Consider the following 27,555-nt stretch of genomic DNA (forward strand, 5'->3'; position numbering starts at 1 on the left):
TCATTTCTTGTCATTTTTTTTTTTTCATGTCTACCAGGGAGTCTTCTCCAAATGGATGTTCATAGACGTTTGATTAGTAGAGTTGGTTTGGCTCTTGCTAACGTAGAAAAGGTTATGGTAGAAAGAACATAGACTGAAACCAAAGGGGTCTGAACTGGATCTTGCCATTATTAGCTGCTCAGAGGCTCCATTTCCTTATCTATAAAAAGGATAATTAGAAAAGCTTCTCTGTGATTGTTGTGAAGAATGAGATAATATATGCAAAAGAGACCCTTAATATTCATTTCCGCTTCTCCATCTTCTAAGAAAGCGGTTAGAGTCATCTATGAAGCTCTGCTCTTTTAGGTTTTTGTTCAGAACAAGATTCTGAACTATATATATATATATGTAACTGATGATGCTCTAAGGAATTGTATATTTGCCAATTAGTGGTTTGAATTTATTTTATTTATTTTAAAGATTTTATTTATTTATTCATGAGAGACACAGAGAGAGAGAGAGAGAGAGAGAGAGGCAGAGACACAGGCAGAGGGAGAAGCAGGCTCCACGCAGGGAGCCCAACGCGGGACTCGATTCAGGGTCTCCAGGATCACACCCTGGGCTGCAGGCGGCGCTAAACCACTGCGCCACCGGGGCTGCCCGAGTGATTTGAATTTAAATGCAACAACTCTTAATAAAAATGGAGTCATTTCACATTCCAATGTCATGCATCAATTATATGTGCAGTGCCAATGTATTTCCATATTCCTGAGCACGGGAGATGCTAGAGCTATAGGAGTGATACATGGACATGATCCTTTTTGAAAATTGGATTAAGCTTTGAACGTTTGCCCGGACTACACACAGAATTAAGACTTCTATGCTCCCTACGCTATTCCTTTTTTTTTTTTTTTAATTTTTTTATTTATTTATGATAGTCACACACAGAGAGAGAGAGAGAGAGAGAGAGAGAGAGGCAGAGACACAGGCAGAGAGAGAAGCAGGCTCCATGCACCGGGAGCCCGATGTGGGATTCGATCTCGGATCTCCAGGATCGCGCCCTGGGCCAAAGGCAGGATCGCGCCCTGGGCCTGCGCCACCCAGGGACCCCGCTATTCCTATGTAATTTGGACACAGCTGCATTTGTGTGGCTTTAAAACTAAAGGTCATCCTGAAATAATGACCCCCTCTGCCAAATTTTAAGCACAAATCTGACTTGTTAGGATAGTTCACAGAGTTAACCGTCTAGGTTTGGAATTTGAACAAAATAGGACAGACAGATCTCTACTGCCACAGAGTTTACCAAGTTACCTTCAGGGAATACAATATAGAAGAGATCCTTGTGCAAATGGAATCCAACTATTCAATTAACAACAGGACATTAAAAATTCTTTATGTTAAATGCACACTGCTGAGGTCTGCAGGATCACTGCCAAACACCTATTTCTATTTTTTTTTATTTCTATTTTTTTAATATGTAGAAATGCTACAGTGAAATATACCACATGCAAATTATTAGAAAATCATCATGACCATTTTTTCTCTGATGTACCAACAAGTATTCTGTAAGGGGAAAATAAAAGACAAATTTTGTTTCAGATCAAATCAAAAAGATTTCAATAGATAAGTATATACGCTTTTTTCAAAGATTCTTCAAACTAATTTTTCAAACATCCTGATTTTGGTTACTAAATTGCCAACCATTCACTGGTTCTTGTATGTCAGTGTCCACAGATCATATGATAAATATTGGGAGTCTGGGTTCCAAATAAACACACTTGGATTTTAAAAAGTGTTTAATGGATGTACCTTATTAAAATGGTGTTTTGAACACTGAGATATATGATTTTAGTCTGCTCACATACATTTAGTCTGCTAGTACATACATTTAAAACAGTGGTCAAAGCAGCAATTACATCAACTCACTAGGAAAGAGTACAAAGTACACTCAAGTAGCACTTTGGTTACGTTTTATTTTTTTTATTTTTTTTTTTTTTTTTTTTTTTTTTTTTTGGTTACGTTTTAAAACAATGTACACAGGAGCACTTCAGTAGAAATTAATTTGGGAAACATTAAACTGCTAAATTTTGAGCTGGAATCCAACAGCAGATAAGTAATTCTTGGAGGTGGAAGAACCGCAGGGTTTCACAGCCCAGAACACTCCACGGACCGTCAGTGGACCATTTCAACGGTCTAACAACCAGCGGGAGCTGCCAGAGTCCATGGGTCTCCTTCCATATGCCAAAAGCAACAGGCAGGTAGATCGTCAGAATTCGGCATACAAAGACATGACATTTTATTTCTGACATTTTATTTCTGCTTAAGTCATCCAGATGACTAATAAATCCAGAATCTAATAAATACAATAAATGTAATCCAACCGAAATCTTATGTCCCTTTCCACAGATAAGAGTATGTGAACAACTGAAGTGCTAAATACAAATCCATGTTTGTATTTAACTGTTTGATACTAAACTTTAACCATCCCTTCCCCTTACTCCTCCTTGAAGCATTTTCTTACTATCATATTACCATGAAATTAAATCCTATATGTTGGCGAATTGAACACCAATAAAAAATAAATTTATTAAAAAAAAAATTAAATCCTTGTCCATTCTTAGAAAGGAAACTAGGGTAGCCCGGGTGGCTCAGCGGTTTAGTGCCAGCTTCAGCCCAGGGCCTAATCCTGGAGTCCCAGAATCAAGTCCCACATCGGGCTCCCTGCATGGAGCCTGCTTCTCCCTCTGCCTGTGTCTCTGCTTCTCTCTCTCTCTCTGTGTCTCTCATGAATAAATAAGTAAAATCTTAAAAAAAAAAAAAAAAAGAAAAGAAAAGAAAAGAAAGAAAGGAAACTAAATGTCTTGATATTGAGGAGTTAGCATAGGCCAAATCATTCTCTGCCAAGATTCTTTAAAAAAAAAAAAAATCAAATTCCACTTTGAAAAATAATTTCTATTAAAAAAAAAGAAAAAAGAAAAAATAATTTCTAGTTAGATTATGTGCTAATAATTCTTCAAGGCATGTAATTTCCTTTTACTTTTGGAACTTGAGAGAAGTTCACATCATAGGGTACAGAAATTCAAAACTGTTCCCTTCAAAACAAACTATTTTTTTTTTCATAAGACTTTGAAGCACTTAAACACAAAAATTTATAACATACACAGTTAATAGAGAGCAGGACTGCATTTAGTTTTGAATGTATTAGGTACTTAAGAACCTGTACATGTGAAAAATCATGATTTTAAGAATATTTTGCCAAATGAATGTTGGCAAATAGTTTGGCGACACGTTTGATAAAGATGATTTATATACTATATATAAATGAAAAGCAATGTAAATTATAATGGATTTAAGTTTAATTACATTAATATAATCTGTACTATACCTACACCCACATGGTAATAGCCACATGGCAAATTCACAGTTATAACTAGAAAATGGTATTTAGAACAGTCTTTTTTTTCACTACTATCTGCATAATTCCTTGTAACAGACCTAGAAGCCTAATACATGTAGGCCTATCATCTTTTGTGGATTAGGGTAACCTACAAATTATACTTCAATACTGTTGTTTAAAAAGTAAACACCAGTATGTTTTTATGCTTTAGTTAAAATTGACTGATTTCGAGTTTTAAAAGATTTTCAGGTGAAGCAGAGCAAAATCCTCCCCAAACCAAGGCCTATCCAATCCTACAAATTCTTTGTTAAATCTGGCAATTCCCCTCAGTGCATCAGTGACTTCTGAGCTTGACAACATTACTTCCACCCTTAGTTTTGAAAATTAAAGAGAGGAATAGTCATGTGAAGAATTCAAATCAGTATGTTGGTAAATTGAACACCAATAAAAAATAAATTTATTAAAAAAAATAAAAAAATAAAAAAATAAAGAATTCAAATCAAAAATGAAACCTCCATTTTCAGAATGTCATTTTGTGCTTTAGAGTTTTCATTTTCTTATGAGTTTGGAAATTCTCCATACTCTCTATATTCCATATGGAGGTTCTAGGGACCTAATTCAGAAAGAGCAAGAAAGTTTTCCAGCTTTCTTAGCCTACCTTTGGTTCCTCATTTCCCAGACAATGAACAGGAGACTATTTTCTTTTCTGTAATATTTTTTTACTTTAGCTTCCTTGAAAAAAGAAAAAAGAAAGAAAGAAATATTTCTTTGTCACCTTTTTTATCAAAGGAAAATTCTGATTAATATGTGTAGGAAAACTCAAGATTTATTTTCTTCCATTACCAAAAAGGGGTGAGAAGGTGTGAATATTTTGGGCCGTCTTCCTTGTAACAAACCTTAAATAAAACATAAAGACAGAAAACAAGCCAACCATGAGAACTGAGAGTGGGAGCTATACACTCTGCCAACCTTCTCATCTTCTTGGTTTCTTGTTTTGTTTGTTTCTATAACAAAACTCCACGCTATTCTTAACACTCAGTATTTTTCTCACATCCTATTATTTGCAAATTACCATATAGCAATGTAGCTTCAACATGCTAGTCTGCTTCTGTGTTTTCCACATCAATTACCCACCATAAAGTATCTCCTACAGCCATTTTAATTCTATTTCCTCACTTGCCAATAACCATTGGTTCTCTGCTATAAAACTGCCCTCCATTTGTCAAGAGTCCTTGGGGATAAACATATTAATAATTTAAAGCTAACTGGTGGAGGAGCTATGCAGGATTGTTCCCTTTAATTCTCTATTACTCCAGAATTTACAGATGTACATATACCCACACAAACAACAAATTTACATTGTCTGCCAAGATAAACCGCAGATATAATTCCAAACACGCATGTAGAGATTCACATTTTAACAGCAAACTTACATGCAGATATAAAGAATAGTTTTACATTCCTAAATTACATTAGCAAGCTGAAATATAGAATGCTTTGATATTTTAGATTTATTCTTTGTTATGAATCATAGAAATAAGCAAAAAGGAGACATGAACCTCACACTTTGTCTGTAGCATTATCAGTCAATGTGCTATTATTGTTACTGACACATTTTCCAACTTGCTTACTCTATACAAAAAGTGACATAAACATACTATATACAGAACACAAAACAGAGATGACAAATGGAAACTATACAAAATACTTGATACCGTCGTATTTAAGTTTGTAGAGCTTTGACCAAAAGACTCACCCTGTACATATTTTTCTGATATAAAGGAATAGTCTTATATATCTGTATAGCACTCTTAGCTACAGGAGAAGAGGAATGAAGGGGGTCGGGGGAATGGAGCCCAAGTGCCACAACTGAAATACGAAAGTGCACTATTGTAAATATGCATACAATTTTGCAGTGTCATAGTGTCTGCATTAACGTCTTTTGCATTGTGAAATTTACCAGTAAGTGGTCTAGAATACAAAATATAGTCACACAGGACTCAGTTTTCACACTTACTCCTTGGTAGAACTATTAAAAATAAACACCGGCAGCTAACATATTGCAGAGCCATCACAATACCTACTAGTATTAAATAGCTTGAAGGCAAAAATCTGTTCAAATGAATAAAGAACAAAAATGATCAGAAGAAACTCGTAGCTGCCTAAGAGTTTTCATGATTAGAAATTTAACACTCAGCAAGTGTGTCAAAACCACTTTTCAATTGCTCACTCAACTCTGAGATTCACAATAGCTGAATTACACATTTATACTGAGTTTGTACAGTTGAACATAAATATGGCAGATACTTATGAAAAACTACTATGTAAATAGTTACTACATTTACACTGACTTGTGTACTGATCTAGTGAACCACAGAATAACCCAGGCACAGCTGACTTGTTTGATCTAGTAAGTTGCTTGACATACTCAGTGAGAAACACTTCCACAGAAACTCAAAGTTATAGCCAGCAATCAGGCCCATCGTCCACTGGAGGCAAAGCTTCTGCTGAATGAGAAGTTGATTTCAGAGTTCTTGTATTTTCCCCAGGCACCAAAAGGCACTACTACTGCAGTACTGTTATCTTCACTACCATACTGTATAGCCTGCAAGGTATGACAGGAAGGAAAAGAAAAATATGGAAAATCAGAGTCTGTACAGAGAAAAACTACCATTCTTCTGGAAGGTTATAATCTCATTCAAAATACAGTTGCTAACCCACTTACTTTGCAGTGGTTCATGACTCACTCAACATGTATCAAGGTTCATACAGTTTATTAGATCGCACATAGAATAACAGATGACTACCCCACCCCCACCCCAACCCCCAAACAATCGTATTAACTATATTCCACTGTAGCAATTTGGGCAACAGAAATACTGGTGGACTAAGATAAAAGATATGCAGCTCTTGAAGAAGAAAATAAAGCATTTAGCATAGAGACTAAAGACAAGGTAAAAAGTAATAACCTAAGGAAATGAATGTGTATAAGATAAAATGACAAAGTTCATTATGCTCCCTACAAAATGGAGAAGTGGCATAAACTAAATTTCCTACAGTAGGAAAATTATAAATCACTTCTAGGAACTAATTCAAAGGGACGCCTGGATGGCTCAGGGGTTGAGCGCCTGCCTTCAGCCCAGGACGTGATCCTGGAGTCCCAGGATCCGGTCCCGCATCGGGCTCCCTGCATGGAGCCTGCTTTGCCCTCTGCCTGTGTCTCTGCCTCTCTCTCTCTGTGTCTCTCATGAATAAATAAATAAAATCTTTAAAAAAAAAAAAAAAAGGAACTAATTCAAATAGCAAATGACATAGTCAGCATTGTAAGATGTGCCTGTGATTATATTCAACAGCAAATGTATTTCAAAAGAATTAACAGCTTGAGGCCAAAACTGTGAGGGAAAAGGTGGATAAAAATATCTGATATAAAAAGCATCAAAATATAAAAAAGTTTTATGGGATGCCTGCGGTGGCTCAGTGGTTAAGCATCTACCTTTGGCTCAGATCGTGATCCCAGGGTCCTGGGATCAGGTCCCACATCAGGCTCCCCATGGGGAGCCTGCTTCTCCCTCTGCCTATGTCTCTGCTTCTTTCTCTATGTCTCTCATGAATAAATAAATTTTAAAAATCTTTAAAACATATATTAAAAAGTTTTAGAAACAAATTGAAAGACCAAAAAAAAATTTTTTTTGCAACATCTAAGTACTAATATATCTAACATATAGGAAGTTGTTAAAACAACCATGAGAAAGACAAATATGCCTATAAAATAATGGAAAAAAAGCTTTACACAGACAAGACACACAAATGCTAACAAATGATTAGTTTCACCAACAAAGAAAAAGGATGCAAGTTTATAACACTAAAATTTGATTTTTATACCTATCAAACTGGCAAAAAACCATATGCATTTGGAGAAACAAAAATTTATAAACATACTAGAGAAAAGTTTAAATTGGAATAGCATTTCTGGAGGGCAATTGGGCAAGCTTATTAAAGTTTTAGAATATAGTGTATCCTTTTACCTAGCAATTTTCTAGGAATTTTACCTAAGAAAATAATATATGAAGGGAATAGATATGCATGAATAGATACAAGAATGTTTATATAGTGTTCCCTCCTGTATAATATGGGAAAGTGAACATAAACTAAATTTGCTATTAGGGAAACTAGTAAATGGATTAAGGTATACAATTATAGCAGAATAGCACACAGTCATTAAAATATCACTGCCCATGTGAATGAGAACACACTTAGAGGTGAAATTAGGAAAGAAGTGATCATCCATGGGATTGGGCCCCTTTCTGTAATCTCATGAACACACATAGTAATCAAAAGAACAATTCATCCTTGCCCATCTATTTTCAAGCAAATAATGCTTTTTAGGTAAGGTCTTATGTCTTAATTACAAAATATTAGCCTTTAAAATTTTGGGCTAGGGGTGGCTCAGTCAGTTAAGTGTCTGCCTTCAGCTCAGGTCATGATCCCTGGGTCCTAGGATCCAGCACCACATTGGGCTCCCTGCTCAGCGGGAAGCTTGTTTCTCCCTCTTCCTCTGCCTGCTGCTCCCCTGCTTGTGCTCTCTCTCTCTCAAACAGGTAAAATCTTAAAAAAAAAAAAAAAAAAAAAAAAAAAAGTTTGGGCTAAATTTGCCTTCTCAGTTGCAAATGTAAAAATTGAGAAATGTAAAAATAGCTGTTAAAGCATGATTCTAATGATCAGTGATGACTATAACCTCAAAGATCTATCTATCCATATAGAATATTAAATAGCACATGGAAACTTGACATTTTCTTTAGTGAGTATTAGCTCTGATTGACGTACTAATACATAACCTATCCATACATCTTTCTAAATGTGTTTGTTTTTTTTCACACATCCATTTTTAAAAACCAAACATTGACTATGCTAGAGTATCCCTATACTGGATATTTACTTGGAACAGTCTAGTTTAATGGTCCAGTGGTTGAATCCAGGAGCTTGGCTGTCTGGGTTTGAAGCCCAGTTCTGCAACTTAATGGTTTTGTGATCCCTTTTTTAAAAAAAGATTTTCATTTATTTATTTCTTCATGAGAGATACAGAGAAAGAGGCAGAGACATAGGCAGAAGGAGAAGCAGGTTCCCTGTGGGTAGCCCAATGTGGGACTCGATCCCAGGACTCTGTCCAGGATCAGGCTCTGAGCCCAAGGCAGACACTCAACTACTGAGCCACCCAGGAGTCCCTGGTTTTGTGATCTTGAATATGATCCTTAACTTCTCAGCCTCTGTACCTTGGTTTTCCTCATCTGTGGAAAGGGATAATACTAGCTCTAACCTCAGAAGATTACTGTGATGATTATATGAGTTAAAATGTGAATAGAAGAGTGTCTGACATATAGTATGTGATATTCCTATTAACTATTACTATAATTTACTATTGCTATTACTATGATTTCAAGGTGTGTACAAATCCAAAAAAGAAACATAGCACATTCCCTGGCACACTAATTTTACTTTAACAACTTGGGAGATTTATTAAAAAAAAATTTTTTTTGAATCGTAAAACTTCTTAAAATTGGAAATATTATGTAGTCAAGTGTAAAATTCATTGTAATACTGAAGCCAAAACACAGATTTCAAAGAAATCTCAAGCCTATAGCAGCCCCTCCAGGCTGTACCAAGACCTGAACCTGGGTTCTCCCCTCATCCCTTACCCTGCCCCCACACCACCCCAATTTGGGACTTTTCTAGCAGAAGCTCTTCTAGGTCACCTGTTCAATCACTGCATGGGCTGCTTCGTTGGGATCATGGCACTGGTTGACGAAATTACAAATCTCTTGACTATTCACCATGAAGTTAATTCCATCTGTGGTGAGGACCAGGAAGCTGTCATCGGCATGATGTAGCTGTAATCAGAACCAAATACCTAGACTCAGCCTTTGAATAATCATCAAAAGTCAAAGATTTTATCTATTTGCTGAGAGTTTCTATGTTTCAAAGCTTAACAGTGAAAATGGAAGGCCTAGATTTGGGGCAAAATTAGCAACATGCGGCATCAACCACCATGGACAAACCTAACATTTACTTAGTAACACCACAAAAGAAAAAGCTAGACAGCCAAATGATGAGAGGTAGCACGTTGCAATGGTTGAGAGCATAGTCACTGGAGTCAGGCCTCCTGAGTTTGAAATCTGCCTCTACTTTTTGGTGAGGCAAACATAGGTTAAGTTCACCTATGCTCTAGATTTGTTTTCTCTGTAAAATGGAGTAGTTTTAGCTATTTTAAACAGAGCCTGGCACATAGTAAACCCTCTGTAAGTATTTGTTAGACAAAATGAACATAAGTGAGGTAGGTATAAGATAAGAAATCATTCAATTGGGCAGCCTGGGTGGCTCAGCAGTTTAGCGCCGCCTTCAGCCCAGGACCTGATCCTGGAGACCCAGGATCGAGTCCCACATCGGGCTCCCTGCATGGAGCCTGCTTCTCCCTCTGCCTGTGTCTCTGCCTCTCTCTCTCTATCTCTCATGAATAAATAAATAAAATCTTTAAAATAAATAAATAAATCATTCAATTAACAATCACCTGCTGCCATTGTTGGGAGCCTAGCACTTGCAGAGAGGGAAGTGTCAGCTCACAACTGAGTGTATGTTGAGGGAAGTGTAGTGTAATGGGGCACTGAGTAGTAAAACGCAAAAGATGTCCGAGAAATGGAGGCGGGCAATTATTTAGCCTGGCATAAAAGGGAAGTGAAGGTCAGGTTCCAAGCGGTAGTGATACTGGATGATCAGGTGCAGCTGAGGAAGGGCCGTAGAGCCATTCTAACAGGTGAATTCCAGAGCAGCATAAAGCAAAAACCAAGCACTTCATCATACAGTAGGCCAGTTTCTTATCTGAAGAATTCATCTATCCTTCCACAAACTACTCATATATTTTTTTAAGATTTTATTTATTTATTCATGAGAGACACAGAGAGAGAGAGAGAGAGAGAGAGAGAGAGGCAGAGAGACACAGGCAGAGGGAGAAGCAGGCTCCATGCAGGGAGCCCGACGTGGGACTCAATCCCGGGGCCCAAGGATCACACCCTAGGCTGCAGGCGGCGCTAAACCGCTGCGCCACCAGGGCTGCCCAACTACTCATATTTTTAAAAAGTCATGTTGGCTTCAATTAAGTCTTCTAAGAAAGCCTGTAGCTAGAAACAATCCTGCATTCATTCTTTGCTAGTGTATCAAATGTTGTAGGTTGTTACCTTAATCCTCTTTGTTTCTGGTTCTGCTATCACACCACTGGTTTTAAGATCCAAATCTCCAAGACTCCTTGTCATTGCAAGTCTGCCATTCACATGAGGCTGTCCCAAACTATTCCAAGCTACAAAACCACCACATTTCTTGATCCTGGTCCAAGAAAGAAAGGAAATGAAGGCACGATTAAACTTAAGATGAATCAGTTTAAAATGCAAGGTTTTAGGGTGCCTGCATGGCTCAGTCAATTAAGCACCTGCCTTCCGCTCAGGTCATGCTCCCGGGGTCCTGGGATCTGGCCCTGCATTGGACTCCCTGCTCAGCGGAAGGTCTGCTTCTCCTCCCTCTGCTCCTACCCCCTGCTCATGCTCTCTGTCTCTCTCTCAAATTAATAAATGAAATCTTTAAAAAAAATAAAATCTTAAGATAAATGGAAAATAAAATGTAAGGTTTCATTTCTATCTTGAACTATATAAACAGCATCCTCATAGAATGATCAGTGGAGGTGGTACCTTTCTTTTTCATCTTTTCTTTCTGGAGTATGGTCAATGGTCAGCTTCATGGGTTTTCCTTTTCTACACAAAATAGCCCGGCTATCCCCAACACTGGCTACAACCAGTTCAATACCATCTCTCACCAGGGCTACTGTTGCAGTAGTCCCAGAGGTCAGAAGGGTTGCTGCAAACATTATGAAAAAGAGTATAAGTCAGTGACAGTCAAATAATTGGATATGGAATTTTTATTACAAAACAAAACACAGGCATGTTAAACTAATGCTGAAATGTATCATTCTAATTTAACTAGATCTATGCAAATAAAATGCAAATGAACTATGTAAGTAAAAGCATGCAGAGAAGGAAGTATTTAATTCAGTAACAAGGCTCCATGCAAATAGAAAAAGTCGCTAACCTAATTTGGTAAAAAGTGCATCACAGTCTCCAAACGGCCTCTATTCATATAAACTAAAGCTGACTCGAGCTTATAATTATGACACCTTTGTGTGTACATTGGGTGCCAGTATTAAAAGTATTACACTTTAATTAGATTGGCTAAAATGGCAGAATGACTCTTACGTCTACTGAGCTCATTCAGGCAAGCTGACTTTCCTGAGATCTCTATGTACTTAGAAGGCTTTCTCTTCCATTTCTTACTCCGATCTTGTCAAAGTATTATCAGTTAATAAGCTAAGCAAGAATGACAAGGACGTATCCTTTGCTCTTCAAGCACTGTATTTTATATTCTTTCCTTCTACAATTGTTTTAATTTTACAAATGTTCACTAAAAAAATCCTAAAATGGCTAAAGGTTCACATTCTTTTCTATTTATCTTTGTCCTCCCCAGACATGAAACAAAGTTACAACCATCATTATATTAGGAAAATACAGGGGGTGGAGAATAATATTCATTTTAGTTTCCCAAACGCTTGATATATTCACATTTAATTTTCTCTGACCAATAACAAAATTAAATGTCACTTGGCTGGAGGTCGCCACTGTTTCCTTCATCCAATCCAAACTGCATTTTTTTATCTTTCTTTGATTTCTTCAAACCGCATCTAAGTTCTTTATCACTTGCTAAAAATTTTGAAGGTGCATCGAGCCTTGCCAAAAGTGAGAATACTGTGAAATTAAGGGCTACAAGGTAAAGCAAATTGGAAGAAACTGAAAAGATAACTTATTTAAAGCAGGTATTGTCTTCAAAAATATGGTTAATTCTTTAAAGCATCGAAATAAAATGTTCAGGTGATCATCCAAAGATGATTTCTTTTTAAAAGGTAGATTTAGGAAAAATGAAATGCTATTGATTTGACTGATTGAGGCTCAATCTTTCCAATTTTTTGTTTTGTTTTGTTTTTGCAAAAAGACACTTTAAAAAAATTTCATCAATAGTGCATTTGGAAGGATATAGATATATAGATATAAAACTATATTTTTCCAATTGGTATATTAAAATGCCTGCTTTAATCAGAAAAGTGAAATGGAAAAAACATTAATAAACCCTAATTAATCTTTTATATCCATGCTGAATCTAATTTATCAAGAAAGAGCATTTATAGTTGCACTATCTTCCCATTGATCTTTTGATTTTGGAACTGTTGTGCAAGGTAGGATCTCAGCGATGCTAAAACATATAACCTATTTGTCATTGTGTAACGTAATACATGTTTTAGCATAAGTATCAGTGATGTTCATATTACAAAAGTTAACTTTCGAGTTTCCCAAAATGTTATATGAGATAACATTCACAGTTTGACCACTGTGATCTTTTCCAATGATGGGGAAGCACCAAACAAAAGAGCACAGGCATTCACTCAGATGCTACCTGTCCAGGGAACTTAGTATTACTCTCCTTTGCTTATTAAATGGTCAGCAGCTGCTTTTTAAAAAGTGGTTTTTAACTAGAGCAAAACAGTTAAAATTTCGTAAATGAAAACTTCCAAATTTCGCTGCTTAGGATTCTATTGTAATTCATGGCTCTGCCATCCGGGAATGTAAAAGAGCTTGAGTTTTTACCAATCCAACTTCACAGTTCCAAAATCCCAGGATTTATGGGAAAGTTTTCAAAACTAACTGTTGGTTCTGGCTTGCTAAGCATCTAAGAAATAAATATTAAATAAGCATTTATTTCATTTAGCATTTAACATGGAAGTAAAAATTCTCACTTTTTACCCTAACAACAAAAACTATAAAACTAAGACATCTTTCAATAAGGTCTTAACACTCACTGGACATTTCCTACTGCAAGTCATCTCAACTAATGGGACAAAGAGGCTGTGGGAACCTTCCAGTAGTCCAGGCTAGGAACCGCTGGACTCCTTCACCTGGGACAAAATTAAGCAGATCTCTCTTTCCACTGAAGCCCAGCATATAGTGTCCACGGGCTCCAGGTCTAGAGCTGCTGACCGGGCACAGTTCTCTGCCACAAATAACACGCACAGAGGCAAATAGGAAATTCACCCAGGAATTGTGCTCAAACATTACAAACCTGCAACACAGGGGAGGGCAAAGAAAGAGCTGCAAAATAAGGGGAAGGGTTTTTATTTTGATGAAAATTTCACTGGCAAATTATATCATATTCCAGGAGGTGCCAAATCAATGAATTCAAGACTCAGTTTGCCCAAGTTGATGGTATTTTGTAGTTGAATCTAGTTTTTCATCACAGAGTAAAACTTCTTAGTTTCACAGTGTCCCACCATAGGAAAAACTATATACAAATGCAGGCATACAAAACACATACACGGTATAACATACACATCTATACACTCATACTCTCTCTCTCCCTCACACACGCACACCACTCACACACACTTTAACAGTTAGTCCTGAGAAGTAAATCAGTACCTTTACAGAGCTGAATAAAGGGCACCGTCAATTTGTTTGGTACCAATATCAGAACTATCCCAATAACTAATGGGAAAATACATGGGTACAGCAGTGAATAATCTGTATCTGACAAATAGTCCATAGTTAGAGAAGGATGCACACTACAGTATACCACCAAATTACTGGGATTCAAATATAGATCAAGAAGGAATCAAAGCACCTCCTATACCAGATACAAGAAGTAGCATATTTGTTAATGATGCTGAAGGCATTTTTTTTTTTAGTAGACTGATTAATTTAAATTAATTGTTTAAATTTAGGCTAGTAAGGCTCTTGAGCTCTAGTGCCTGTTGATGAGTTTATGGAATTCATCAAACGGGTATTTCTGCAGCTCTCTTTTCCCCGGTGTTGCAGGTCAACATATCAAAAGAAAAATGATCAAGTTTTTGAATGGCAACATAAGAGTAAAAGCTCTACTTTGCAAACCATAACCCCCCCTGGGTAATTATTGTTTACTGCATAAATGATAATATATATAAATCAATACAGTTTCAATATTTATTCAATGTGGGTGTTCTAGACATGTATGACTCATGAACACCAAAATCCAAGTAATGAGCTGAAGCAGTAACAGCACAATAAGTATCTCTTCTATATTGTCCCTATTGCCTTTTGCTTTTGGCTGCTGCCAGTATAAGAAGGGTACTAGAAAACACTGCTTTTCTGACACTGGTTATTCTGTAGAGATCAGGTAATGTGAAGAGCACGGAAGTTTCCAACAGGACTCACGATGCTGCCACCAACATCTCACGCTCTGAACGTCAGAGCAAGTCTTCTCTTTTTGATCCATTTGTCTCTTGGGGAGTTTTGCTGCTTTCAAGGCTTAAGCAATCTAGAAACACTTGGAAGAGTTTATAGGATGTAAAGGATATAATCTCAGTTTTATACCACCCCGTTTGCTTTAAGTGACAATTTGTTGATAAACAGCAGAGTAATGGGACATCATTGGAATTTACTGGCTGATTTCATTAACTGTAAAAATACATGTGACTGGCATAAATTGAATACAAAAATGCCTAAAGATGATGATGAAATTATCTTCATAAATAAGGGTAATTTCAAAATGTGTCAACAAATCAATAAAAATAGCCAGCAATTTCATAAGGGCAAGATTCTTGCTGTTTTTGGCAAGTGGCATTCTGATTTTAGTCTCCTCAAACCCCCTCATTTTAAACTGAAATAGTAACTATTTTAAATGCTAATGGGATAATTTGAAACACTTTATGCAGATGTGACAGCTTTGGACCAAACTCTTGAAGAAAACGTTTTATGTTCACTTTATTTTATTCACTTTTTCTCAAGAAAGCTAATATAGTATAATTGAGGGGTACTCCTCCCATTTATACCCCAAATTCTATTATTACTGACTTATTCCTGTGGCTTAACCAATCTCTCTTCAGGCTTCCCCTACTTAAAATTCAAATCCATGCAGCAGTGATAACTCATTAAAACATATACATTAATAATTTGGTTAAATCAGGGGTGCCTGGGTGGCTCAGTAGTTGAGTGTCTGCCTTAGGCTCAAGTGGAGATCCTGGGGTCCTAGGAACAAGCCCTGAGGAGATTCCCCTCTGAGTGGGGCGGCTGCTTCTCCCTCTCCCTCTGTCCCTGCCCCTGCTCATGCTTGCTTGCTCTCTTGCTCACTCTCTCTCTCTTTCAAATAAATAAGTAAAATCTTCTTTTAAAAATTTGGTTAAATCAGCTCTTGGATAATCAAATAATAAACTGTAATAACTTTGGTGAGAAAGAACAGGCATGGAGATCAGGTCAGTCCAAATAATGATTGAGTACCTTCCAGATTCTATACTGGGTGCCGAGCACTGGAGATTCAAAATGAATAAACCATGGTCCCTACTTTTAAACTGCTCATTGGAATGGCTCAAGGAGGGAAAATGGGACTAATGCTGATAGAAAAGTTAAAAAAAAAAAAAAACTGGAAGAGGGCAAACTGTATTATTTCACAATTTTATTTAACTAGCACTGGATCCTATCTATATCTATCCCAAAAAGAATATTATCCACTCTTATAATACTGATACAGCTTCAGTTCTTACTAAAAACCAAAAAAAAAAAAAGTTTTTAATTTAAATAACTTTGAAATCTGAAACAGTATTTGTTTTAATTCACAAATTGAAAAATTAAAACAACTTACAGCATCTATCTTCAGTGACTTTAATATATTTGATAAAATAGGCCCCAAATATCAAAACGCAATTTTTAGCAATGTTAAAAGCCTTGGCAACTTACTAAGAATAAATTTTAAAGTTGTTCTCAAAATTCTTATTTAAAGACACACACATAGACCAAGTGATCTATAAGAATACACACAAAACAAGATTTAAGAACAATGTCATAGTAGACCCTTTCTTTTAGTAGCACACTAGGTTTCATTCTGTTGTGCTCCTTTATACTTGCAAACAATTGGCCATTGAATGAAAACTAAATTTGAGGCTATCTTATGAAAATTCTGAGATCATTAACTCAAAGCGTATGACAGATGCACTAAGTTAAATGGAGTTTAAATTTATTATTAAAAATTACATTTTAGGCATTTTAGGATTACTTTCTTTGTACAGCCACGAGTAAGGCACCTTCAGAAAGTTTCTCTTAAGGTAGGGAAGTTAAACAAATTTTTTCAGAAAGTTCAAAATTCCCTTTAACAATTCTTTAATAAATTCTTTTTTTTTTTTAATTCTTTTTTTTTAATAAATTCTTTATTTATTCTTTGATAAAATTCCCTTTAATTTATTCTTTAATAAAATGAAAGGGGTCCTCTCATATTTAATGCTGAATCTCAGTTTTAAGCAACTTCGTCAATGAGATTCTTTACCAAAGGACTGACTGCACCCATGAAGGGTTAATGTTTTGATCATTGGCCCCCACATTCCCATGGTAAACTCAGGTTTTCTTATGACAGGTAGAGCTGTTAGGCTCTACCTGTTTACAGAACAGCTGGTGCACACCACCTGCACTACAGCCAATAAACATCTTGGTGTGAGTGAGATACAGCCAACTTGGTTATGAATGAAAAAAGAGCATGCCAATATTCAGAGTCATAAAATTAAAACCATAAGAAAGTGTTTGACTGTTCTCTTCTACCTCCTATGTTTTACCATTAGGAACAAGAGTTCAATCTTATACCTACAATTTACCTTCTCTCAACCTCTATTTTCAAAGGTGAGGAGCCAGCTGGAAGGAAAAAAGTCCAAAGGAATGAAGAAGAGAAAATGGGCCGAATGATCTACAAATAAGAAAACAAATCCCTGAACAAAGAAAGTGGACTCTGATGCTTTTCCAAGAACTATGGTAACAGTGAGGTTCTCAAAAAAGGGGCGGGAAAAATCTTATAAGATGGCAAACAGAGCCACCTTGTCATCCTCTAGAACCCTCATCATGAACATGCCCGTGAGAGAAGCCACTGTGGGTGCCAGGGAAATCCCAGCCCCTCACTCTGTAACTGGCCTTATCAGTGAAATGAGGCTTTCCGTTCTTATGCTCTCCAATAGAAAATTGTGAAATGTTCATTTCTTTGGTGCTTTGACTTCCTTTAAATAAAGAGAGGAGCCAAACACAGATTAATATTGCGTTACTCACTTCCTCATCAGTTAAGGGGTCTGTAGCATGGCCACTGCAGAAGTTTTACATGGTCACTGCAGAAGTTTTCAAGATTACCTTTAAGAGCAAAAGATTTGGGGGCCAACTAACTAGAAAACACTAGTTTTCTATGTTTCTATGAAAAACACTATGTTTTTCGGAATGTTTTTGATAAATTTAGTCAAAATCAGAAACATTTTACTTTTAAAATTTAAGGACATACAGTACACAAATTTTAAAAATTCAGCTGTCATGCCCTTGTGTTTAACAAATAAAAACAAAACTATCACTAGTTACCACAAGATGCAAGATGAAATAATGTTTAGGAGTGGGAGAAAACATATCTTCTTTTAATTAAACAAAGTAGTGCATATTAGCCATTGTCTTTTCTTACTTAGGACCAGTTAGCAATTTTCTTCTTGTCTGGACAATTATTTCGTAGCTAAATGAGATGACCCTATAGTGTATTTTAGTACTTGTTCATCAGATTCATCTAAAAAACCAAAAACAGTAAACCCTCCCATAGTATGGATCTCCTATTCACATAAAGAGCAAATTTAACATTTTTTCATCCTTTTAAAATTTAAATTCAATATCAGAACCATTTTAGAGCTTCAATTGTTGAAAAATTCTCCAATATACTTCATTTAAAAATGAGGTACTAACATTACTTTGGATTCCAAACAGCATTTAAAGTCATTCAAAATCACTTTCAACATAAGCATCCTCACATATAAACTTACATTCCCACCCCTAAGGGGCTTAAATTGTTTCCTTTAACTAGACATGCCCCAGGACCCAAAGGAATGTGATCGTTTTACTTACCATCAGCAGACAGGTGGGCATGCCTCGCAAAGGCTTTATCTATTTCTAGAAAAGCCAAGGTCAACACAGTTTCCAAGTTCTTCTCTTTAGGAAGCAAATCCCTTTGTGGAGAGGAAGAGAGTCCCAAACAATCATCTTATTAAGGTTTCTCTTCATCTAGGTCCCTCTGGCTAGCTTTTATTCCATACAGTAGACCTCCATAGTTTGCCTTCCAGATGCTTAAAATCCACAGATTAACAAACAAATCAAGTTAGGAAATAACTAGGCATGGAGATAAGCCTTTAAGAACAATGAAATAAAAGTCCAAGTCTCCATGCTCAAAGATTAATACTTTCTATCCACAACCCTGAGAGGTCAAAAGTTCCCTCAAATAAAAATACACCACTAAGTTCAAAAATATGAATAAATTTTAAAAATATATGAATAAATTGACTTATGACAGCACGAATAACAATTTCACGGCATAATTAACTATACACACGAAGACATAGTCCTATGTTCTCCCCCTCTTTTAATTCAAGTCGTATGATCCCCAAAATACATTACTTATCACTGCAGTAAATGAACTTTTTAAAGAGCTCCAAAATACCCTCATTAAATGCATTTTCTCCATATGAATGTCAATCAACTAAAGCTAGTCATACCCCTTGAAAGAAGAATTACCATTTATTGAAGTACTATTTGCCATGCACTGGTAGGAGTAAATGCTTCTCAGAGTACATGCGCTCATGTACTTTATGTTACTTTGCTTGAAATGATCACAAATCAAAGTGCAGTTGATTCTGGTCAATGCGGTCACCCGGGGAGTTGTTAAGAACATACATTGTGGAAAGGTGATAATCATCAGTAATGAATGGCATTCTTGGGGCACCTGAGGTCACGGTCCCAGGGTCCTGGGATGGAGCCCCGCAAGCAGGGAGCCTTCTTCTCCCTCTGTCCCTCCCCCTGCCCATGCTCTCTCTGTCTCTCAGATAAATAAAATATCTAAGAAATAATAATAAAGCACACACGAAGTGTACATACATGATGCAGGTCTCCATGTGGGTGTGACAGAAATCAGCAGCTGCGGGTCCGCCGTGCCCGTCGTACACCGCGAAGTACAGGACCTCATCTGTTAGCTGGGCGCTGTCGAACCGGTCTTCGTTCTCCTTTCGTTTGCCAATATGCGAGGCGCAGCCTACGTTTTCCAGGCTGATTTTGGGGATCGGCTTGCCGTACTTAATGCTGGGCGGCAGCAGAATGGGCTCGTCGATGCGGTTATCCCAGATCCCGAAATTATCCCAGGTGGCTGGACGCCCACTACCATCCGGGTCAAACCGCGAACACCGAGGCTCTGAAGTGGAGCCGTGGCAGGTGGGTGTCAGCCGCCTGTCGTCCTGCAGGAGGCGGGAGCTTAGCAGCACTCTCCTCCTCACGTGGCTCCCACCACTTCTAACCAAAGTAATTAAGGCAGCTGTTGACATAACTCAACTCCAAAGAGTTCAGGGATGAGGGAAAGGTCTCTAGAACAATAATGGAATGTCTTCAGGAAAAATGATGCAGCTGAGTAGAGAGAGACAGAGAGACTCCATCAGTAATTGCACATACAATTCTTGATATATCATTAGATATTACCAAAACATAAGGCCATAAAGAATGCGGCACCCAACAGCCCACTTCCAGGAACAGTGCATCAAAACCAAATTGATTTACCTACCCCTTTCACAGTATTTAAAATCTATAAAAATGTGGCAATATGTGTATGTCATATAGAACAAGTGTCTCTCAAACTTTAACCTACAGTCACCTGGGGAACTTGTTAAAATGCGAATTCTGATTCAGTTTGTCTAGGGTGGAACTGAGATTCTGTATTTCAGGCCAGCTCCCTGCTAACCCAGCAGGCCGACACTTTTCCATAGCAAGAACACAGAATATGGGTGTAACTACATAGTCTTCCCTTCATCAACTCCATTGCTGTGAAGAAAAGGTAGGGGCAAATGTTAACAGTAACGAAGTCTCTTAGGGGGAAAGAAATAAGAAAAGTACCTGGCTTTGTTTGTTTTTAAAGATTTTATTTATGTATGATTTATTTGAGAGAGCATGAGAGAGAGACAGAGAGATCTCACAAGCAGGGGGAAAGGGTAGAGAGAGAGAAGCAGACTCCTCACTGTGTGGACAGCCCACGTAGGACTCAAACCCAGGACTCTGGGATCATGACCCAAGTGGAAGGTAGAGGTTTAACTGACTAAGCCACCTAGGAGCCCTGAAAGTAATTGGTTAATAGAATAGTTATGACAGTTCCGTATTCAGAGTGCCCAAGTTTTAGCAAAGACACAATCTAGGATCTAAATTCTGTTTCAAGATTTGTCAACTTACTAAACTTCATGTACTTCATTACTATGGTTAATGTAGAATTGTTCATGCAAACACCGTCACAGGCACATGGATGAGCCACTTCTGATGTGTGTGATCACTGGTACTGGTGGCACCACCTTTGTGACTTATGAGCAACTGATCTGTGCATTTACGTTAACAGATACTGGTCTGCAATCCACCAGCCCAGCAGCCTAGCCCCTGTTTTGGCTGTGGACTACTACAGCAGCAGCTAGCACCTGAGACCAGACTACATTTCCTTGAAATTATTACTTTGCACCTCCATTTTTGGACTCTGTCCCAAAGCTGAATCCTCCCCTGGGTGTTGTCAGGAGGAACTTCTACACCCCTGCAGGAAGGGCTGTGTTTCTGGCAGTTTTCCATACAAATAAGGTTCAAGGCAAAAGTTCAACTCCACGGTGCTTTGTTCTGTTACTTTATGTATTAAAAACCAAATGGAAAAGATAGCATCATGTCAAGATTTGATCAGGCTGGTGGAGGGTATACAGGCATTATATTACTCTCAATTGTATGTTTGAATTATTTCACAATAAAAAGTGGACTTGAAAACATACATCTTAGCATAAGGCATACACACACACACACACACACACACACACACAAAGCCCAGCTTGAGTGAATGCACAGGTAAATGAATTGCAGATTTCAAATAATCATTTTCAAGTAAATTTTTGGAAATCAGTCTAGCTTTGTGTAGGAACAGTAAATAAAACAGTAGATATTAGCATTATATTACTTTAAAAGATTGAAACTCACTTCTTCTATGACAATATTAGGGGTAGAGGAGACATACTATCTCCGGTTATCGAGTATCAAAGAGAAGTAACACATTAATTTACAAAAAAAAAAGGGAGTTTAATCCTTTGCTTCTGATTGAAGATTATATATTTATTCAGCAGCAATAATATGTTAAATAAAGGTAAGGACTTGTGAAGAAGTCTCAAACTACAATACCATCTACACTAGAGAACTAAGTACTGATCCTTTCTTTCTTTCTTTCTTTCTTTCTTTCTTTCTTTCTTTCTTTCTTTCTTTCTTTCTTTCTTTCTTTTAAGATTTCTTTATCTATTCATGAGAAACACGGAAAGAGAGAGAGAGAGACAAAGACACAGCCAGAGGGAGAAGCAGGCTCCCTTCAAGGAGCCGGATCCCAGATTCTGGGAACACACGCCTTGGGCTGAAGGCAGACAACCACCCAGGCATCCTCTAAGTACTGATTATTGATGGAGATAATTCACAAAGCAGCTTTATACCTTACAGTAAAAAAATAAAACTTTTAAGGCGCATTTGTTCGAAACCACTCATATTTGAAGAGTGCACCAGAAATCAGTGAAGTTCTACTCCTTTTTCTTTTAAATAGAGATATAACTGACAATACAACATTATATTAGTTTCAGGTACACAATATAAGGAGTCTATTTTTGTATAAACAAAGTACTATTCTTTTGGCTTCAATCTGAAATCATGTGTTCTATATTCTATATTCGGCCTTGGGCCACTTTTTTAGTCGTTCACCTCTTTAAACAGCATTCTAGAATTAGAAGCAAATAAATAACAAGTAAATTTTTTTGCAGCTCTTCTAGGGTACTCGTCTACTCTCTCTCTTCCAAAAATAAAACAACAAGACAGAGTCGCACTTTTAGCAGGAAACAAATATCCACTGGAAACGTTATTAAGAATGAAACGGGGGGATCCCTGGGTGGTGCAGCGGTTTGGCGCCTGCCTTTGGCCCAGGGCGCGATCCTGGAGATCCGGAATCGAATCCCACGTCGGGCTCCCGGTGCATGGAGCCTGCTTCTCCTTCTGCCTGTGTCTCTACCTCTCTCTCTGTGTGTGTGTGACTATCATAAATAAATTTTAAAAAAAAATTAAAAAAAAAAAAGAATGAAACAGGGGATCCCTGGGTGGCTTAGGGGTTTTCCACCTGCCTTCCACCCAGGGCTTGATCCTGGAGTCCCAGGATCCAGTCGAGTCCCACATCGGGCTCCGTGCATGGAGCCTGTTTCTCCGTCTGCCTGTGTCTCTGCCTCTCTGCCTCTGTGTGTGTATGTGTGTGTGTGTGTGTGTGTGTCTCATGAATAAATAAATAAAATCTTTAAAAAAAATGAATGAAATAAAATGGGGTGCCAGGGTGGCACAGTCAGGTGAGCTTTGGACTCTTGGTTTTGGCTCAGGTCCTGATCTCATGGGTTCAGGCAGGGGGTCAAGCTTCGCATTTCGCTCTGTGCAGAGTCTACTGGAAGAGTCTCTCCCTCTGCTCTCCCCCATCAAAATAAGTAAATAAATCTTAAAAAAAAAAAAAAAAGAATGAAATAAAATGTAAATTGGGCAGTTCCTTTAAAAGCCTGCATGCTCTAAAATCAATCATCAACCTGGCCTCCTTCCTCATTTATTATCTGCACAATAATCTCAGAAAGTAAGGGGAATAGTCATAGGAAAACATTTATTTTAGGGAATGCTTTTGGCATAGATGAAATGTGAGCCAGATATATAGTCAGTTTACAAAGCTAGATCAGCACCACTTACGCAAGCAGGTGACTTTGTGTATTTCCAATGCAATATAACTAAATCATATTTATCTCCATATTCCCCAGGGTGACAATTCAAAGAGGACCTGTGTTCCCAAGCTAAAAAACAACTTTGAATTAAATCTGCACATCAAGAAAAGTTTCCTCCAGAGATTCAAGCTAGGAATCCGCCAATCAGCTGTCCCCGGTTCTCCAAATGCCCACAGAAATGACTACACACTGACTAGCAGATAGGAGAATATACTTTATGATGTGGGGAAAAAAAAAAAAACCCAAGCCTGTGTGGGGGTGAAAAAAACACATTAAGTGTTCTTCATAACAAAAGGAGTGGAGAACAAACTGACAAACACGTAAGAGGTATTTTATTATTTGTCAGTTCAGCAATTATAAATTGGCATGTGCTTAAATCATTCTGCAAACCAAAAAAAAGTTATTCAGGAATCCTTTATGTCAATCTCTCGGTCAGAAATCAAGGCTACTTTATTTTTATAAGCCATTTTTTTTCATTTTAACTTTTATATTCAAACTTTGAAAGTAAAAGTCATCCAAAAGAGTCAAGGGGCAGAAGTTATCCTGCTTGAAAGCCATTTATTTGAAGACACAGAAATGTCAGGGCTAGAGTTAAATCAACAAAGAACATAAGACTGCATTACCCACACATCATATTCTACTAGCAAAAATAAAATGTAAAAAAACTATGCTAAGCAAGAAAATAAAAACTTGGCTGGAATCCTAGTGACAGAACAGGCTATTTATATCAGCAACCTAAACTATAATGATAGTCATATACCAAAAGGGAACAAAGAGGGAGGGGGGACAATCTTCCTTCTAGACCAAACTTTACCAAATTCCTTTTTATTTCCCAATCAAAACAAAAATGTGGGCAGCCCGGGTGGCTCAGTGGATTAGCACTGCCTCTGGCCCAGGGCATGATCCTAGAGTCCCAGTATCAGTCCCACATTGGGCTCCCTGCATGAAGTCTGCTTCTCCCTCTGCCTGTGTCTCTGCCTCTCTCTCTCTCTCTCTCCTCTGATTAAATAAATACAACCTTTAAAAAAAATAAAAAAATAAAAAACAAAAATGTATGACCCACAAATTTACTTTTATCACATTTTTTAAATGTGTGAATAAGCGCATACATATGTACATAACAGAAACCCTATATATTCTACGTGCTATCAATAAATAAATGCCTGAAAACATTTTCCTTTTTCATCATTTTCACATTGATTTGTGTGACCAGGCCTTCTCCATCTTCTTCCTTAACGCTTTATCAGTTTAATCTGATACTTTAAAGTCCTGAGACAGAACTTTTGACAAGTGAAAAATTTGGCGCCTGGTTCACCAATTCTGAATAGCAGGAAGGATTCTCAGCAAAGAGGGTTAAATTCGAAATAAGCTCTGAGACCACGAGAGTAGGCACAGAGATTCTGCATGAGGGCACTGCTGAAAACCCACATCCTGAGAGTAGGAAATCTCAGGTGAAATCGATCAGGAAGGGAAAAACATGCATTTGGTTTGTAGTAAACTTCTGAAGTACATACTTGATTTAAAAATAGAAAGAAAAAAAAAATAGAAAGCATTGGGCAGCCCCGGTGGCTCAGTAACGCTGCCTTCAGCCCAGGGCCTGATCCTGGAGACCCAGGATCGAGTCCCACATCAGACTCCCCACATCAGGTTCCCTGCATGGAGCCTGCTTCTCCTGCCTGTGTCTCTGCCTCTCTCTCTCTCCTCTCTGTGTATTCTCATGAATAAATAAATAAAATCTTTAAAAATAAAAAGCCTCATACACAGCTACAAGATTGCTATGCCAATTTTACATTTTCATATCACTCCCATTTTATAACCCCTCAATGGTTTAAATATCTCAGCTGTCCAGATTTATTTTTGGATAAGAGAGTCACTCACTCTCTCTGGCAGAAGGATGCACTTGGGATTTGAGTTAAACTGTTGACTTCTGAAAGCAGGTCAAAAGGGCAATTTATTGTTGTTAATTATAAGCACATGCCAAAATTATTCAGGCACTCTACAGTTCCGTACTAGAGAAAGCTGCTTAGATTTATCCCCCCAGCAAAGATATTTAAGAAAGTATTCATATTTGCCCATTATAAAGCAGCACTCCGGTATCTTTACATCAGTAACTTCTGCAAAGGAAATATAAGCTAATTTTAATATTCACAAAGCAAATATTTCTTTATCAACTTTTTATTTTTTTATTTTTAAAGATTTTATCTATCTATTCATGAGAGACACAGAGAGAGAGAGAGGCACAGAGACATAGGCAGAGGGAGCCTGCTATGCAGGTTCCATGCAGGGCGCCGGATGTGGGACTCCATCCCGAGGACTCCAGGATCACGGTCTAAACTGCTGAGCCACCCAGGGATCCCCTTTATCAACTTTTTAAAAGACAACATGCATCCCAATTAAATTCAAATGGTTTGGAAACTCCCAAAAGCATTTCAGGAAATGTGGACTCCAATGGCTTATCAGTACTCTGCTGGGAGGAAGGGAAAGAAACTCTAACAGGTCTACAGGAGGGAAAGAACAACAATAAAAACCCTAAATGATTCCCCTTGGGTTTGATGTGAACATGTTTAGATGTGTGAAAAGAGGAAAGAAAGTCAGAGCAGAAGTATTCATTGTTCTAATTCCATAGATATCTTTTAAAACATCTTTGTTAATGTGGATATGACTCACAGACCACATTCCAAACCTGTACCTTTACACTTCACTTAAGGGATTTTCCTTGACATTCTATACTACATCAACAGCATATCTTCCCTCTTCTTTCCTCTTTAAGATTCCAGTCAAGGGAGGTGCTTGTGTTGGTCATCAGTAAAAAGTGACTACAGTTGCAAGAAAAAAAAAAAATCATTAGCAAGAACTCACTACTCAAAAAATTATAACTATCACCCGGTGGTTCATTTGTTCTCTTCCTCTAATACCATGACATCACTACTCTTTTTCAAGACCTTTATAATCCGTCTCACTTGTCACTCGTTCTGAAACCGACGACAATCTCATTCCTTCCCCCGTACTGGTGAAGGATGGGTGCAAAGGGCTTGGGAGGCCTTGCTGCGCATTTTCAGTCTGAAGCTCAGAAACGCCAGGGGAGCTTTAGGGACTCCAAATTCCCTGGCTATTTCCACGCGGAGCCTAGTCTTTGTCGCCTCCTGGGAAGTCTCTAATCTACATAAAGCGACCGTTTAAAAAAAAACATCAGCAGCCACAAGGCCTCTCCTGGCAATGCAAAACGCACATCCTCGGATCGACACGAACCAGGGCTCTGCATCCTGCTCTATTCTGGTCCCCTGAAACGCTCACCCTTGGACAGTTCGGGATCCTGGGCTGGCTCGCAGGCTGTGACAGAGGAGTAGCCAGTGTGATACACGGCAGGAAGCACACCCTCCCGCCCGCGCAGCGCTGCAGATGGCTGGGCTCCCTCCAGCACCTTCCGCCGCCCAGTCTCCGCCTCCCAACCACCCTCTCGGCGCACAGATCTCGGGTGTCGCCACGTCTCCCTCACCCCCTCCGCATCTGCGGCGGCGCCGCGACGCTGACCCCCTGCAGCATCCTCGAGTCCGGGGTGCGCGCAGGGCAATCCCGAGCCTCGCTACCGGGAACCGCGAACCAGCAGCCCCCGCCCTTTCCACCATCCCATCCAAGGTCCCTCCTTCCTTCCAACCCCGACTTACTTCACGCGCTTGGGTGGCGCCTCCAGCCTGCAGTCAAGTTCAAGGCCGAGCGAGGGGGGTCCCGCTGGGAAACGCCCGCGGCCCGCAGCGCAGCCGGGGTGGGCCCTGCCGGACACGCTGCTCTGGACCTTCGTCCAAAGGCAGAAAGCGGCGCACGGAGAGCCCAGACCCTGACTGTGGGGCGGGGGGATCTGAACCTACATTTATCTCCCCTCCCCTCCCTGACGACCGCTCCGTTTACTCTCGATTCCGCAGCCCCTGGGCGCAGGGGTGCGACCCTGCCTAGAAATAATATCACAAACTGTTAGAAATAAATGCCGTGCGCTCTCTAGGCTCTTACCTCGCGATGGTTACGTCCCTGGGGATTTTCTAATTGATTACCGGAGGTCGGGGAAGCGGCTTTCCTGCTGGGTAAATCAGGTTGCCTTCCCCGATGTTTCTGGAGCAAGCACCTAGCAAGCCACTGGCTCTCCTGCTGGAAAATCTCGAGAATTTTTCGCCCGCAGCGAGCCAGATGGAGAGGGGAAGTCCGCCCCCGCTGACTGACGGCAGCTCTGGCCAAT

The 27,555-nt window shown here is 38.6% G+C and overlaps 1 protein-coding gene across 3 annotated transcripts; it reads right to left on the bottom strand.

Annotated features, from left to right (window-relative positions):
* Positions 1-2,273: 2,273 nt before the first annotated feature.
* PPM1K (protein phosphatase, Mg2+/Mn2+ dependent 1K) lies at positions 2,274-27,525 on the bottom strand. Of its 3 annotated transcripts, XM_077882837.1 has the most exons (8): positions 27,333-27,525; positions 26,017-26,143; positions 19,420-19,938; positions 18,397-18,497; positions 11,107-11,272; positions 10,603-10,747; positions 9,127-9,261; positions 2,274-5,981 (listed from the first exon to the last, which is right to left on the bottom strand). In XM_077882837.1, exons 3-8 carry the CDS (start codon positions 19,857-19,859, stop codon positions 5,850-5,852), a joined length of 1,119 nt encoding a protein of 372 aa, XP_077738963.1. In that variant the 5' UTR covers positions 19,860-19,938; positions 26,017-26,143; positions 27,333-27,525; the 3' UTR covers positions 2,274-5,849. The 3 variants fall into 3 exon arrangements, with proteins under 3 accessions (XP_077738963.1, XP_077738962.1, XP_077738964.1); XM_077882836.1 differs by lacking the exon at positions 26,017-26,143 and having other exon boundaries at positions 27,333-27,524; XM_077882838.1 differs by lacking the exons at positions 26,017-26,143; positions 27,333-27,525 and adding an exon at positions 26,622-26,726.
* Between the last annotated feature and the right edge of the window lie 30 nt (positions 27,526-27,555).

The sequence above is a fragment of the Canis aureus genome, chromosome 33 (genome assembly GCF_053574225.1).
Source record: "Canis aureus isolate CA01 chromosome 33, VMU_Caureus_v.1.0, whole genome shotgun sequence".
NCBI lineage: Eukaryota > Metazoa > Chordata > Mammalia > Carnivora > Canidae > Canis > Canis aureus.

What these genes read in the sequence shown, in the direction of transcription:
- PPM1K (XM_077882837.1), bottom strand. Translation starts at nt 19,859, where the DNA reads ATGTCAACAGCTGCCTTAATTACTTTGGTTAGAAGTGGTGGGAGCCAC. An exon ending in CACATGGAGACCTGCATCAT is followed by an intron (nt 18,498 to 19,419) that starts GTATGTACACTT and finishes CTCTCCACAAAG; the next exon opens with GGATTTGCTTCCTAAAGAGA. An exon ending in CAGAAACAAAGAGGATTAAG is followed by an intron (nt 9,262 to 10,602) that starts GTAACAACCTAC and finishes TTCTGATTACAG; the next exon opens with CTACATCATGCCGATGACAG.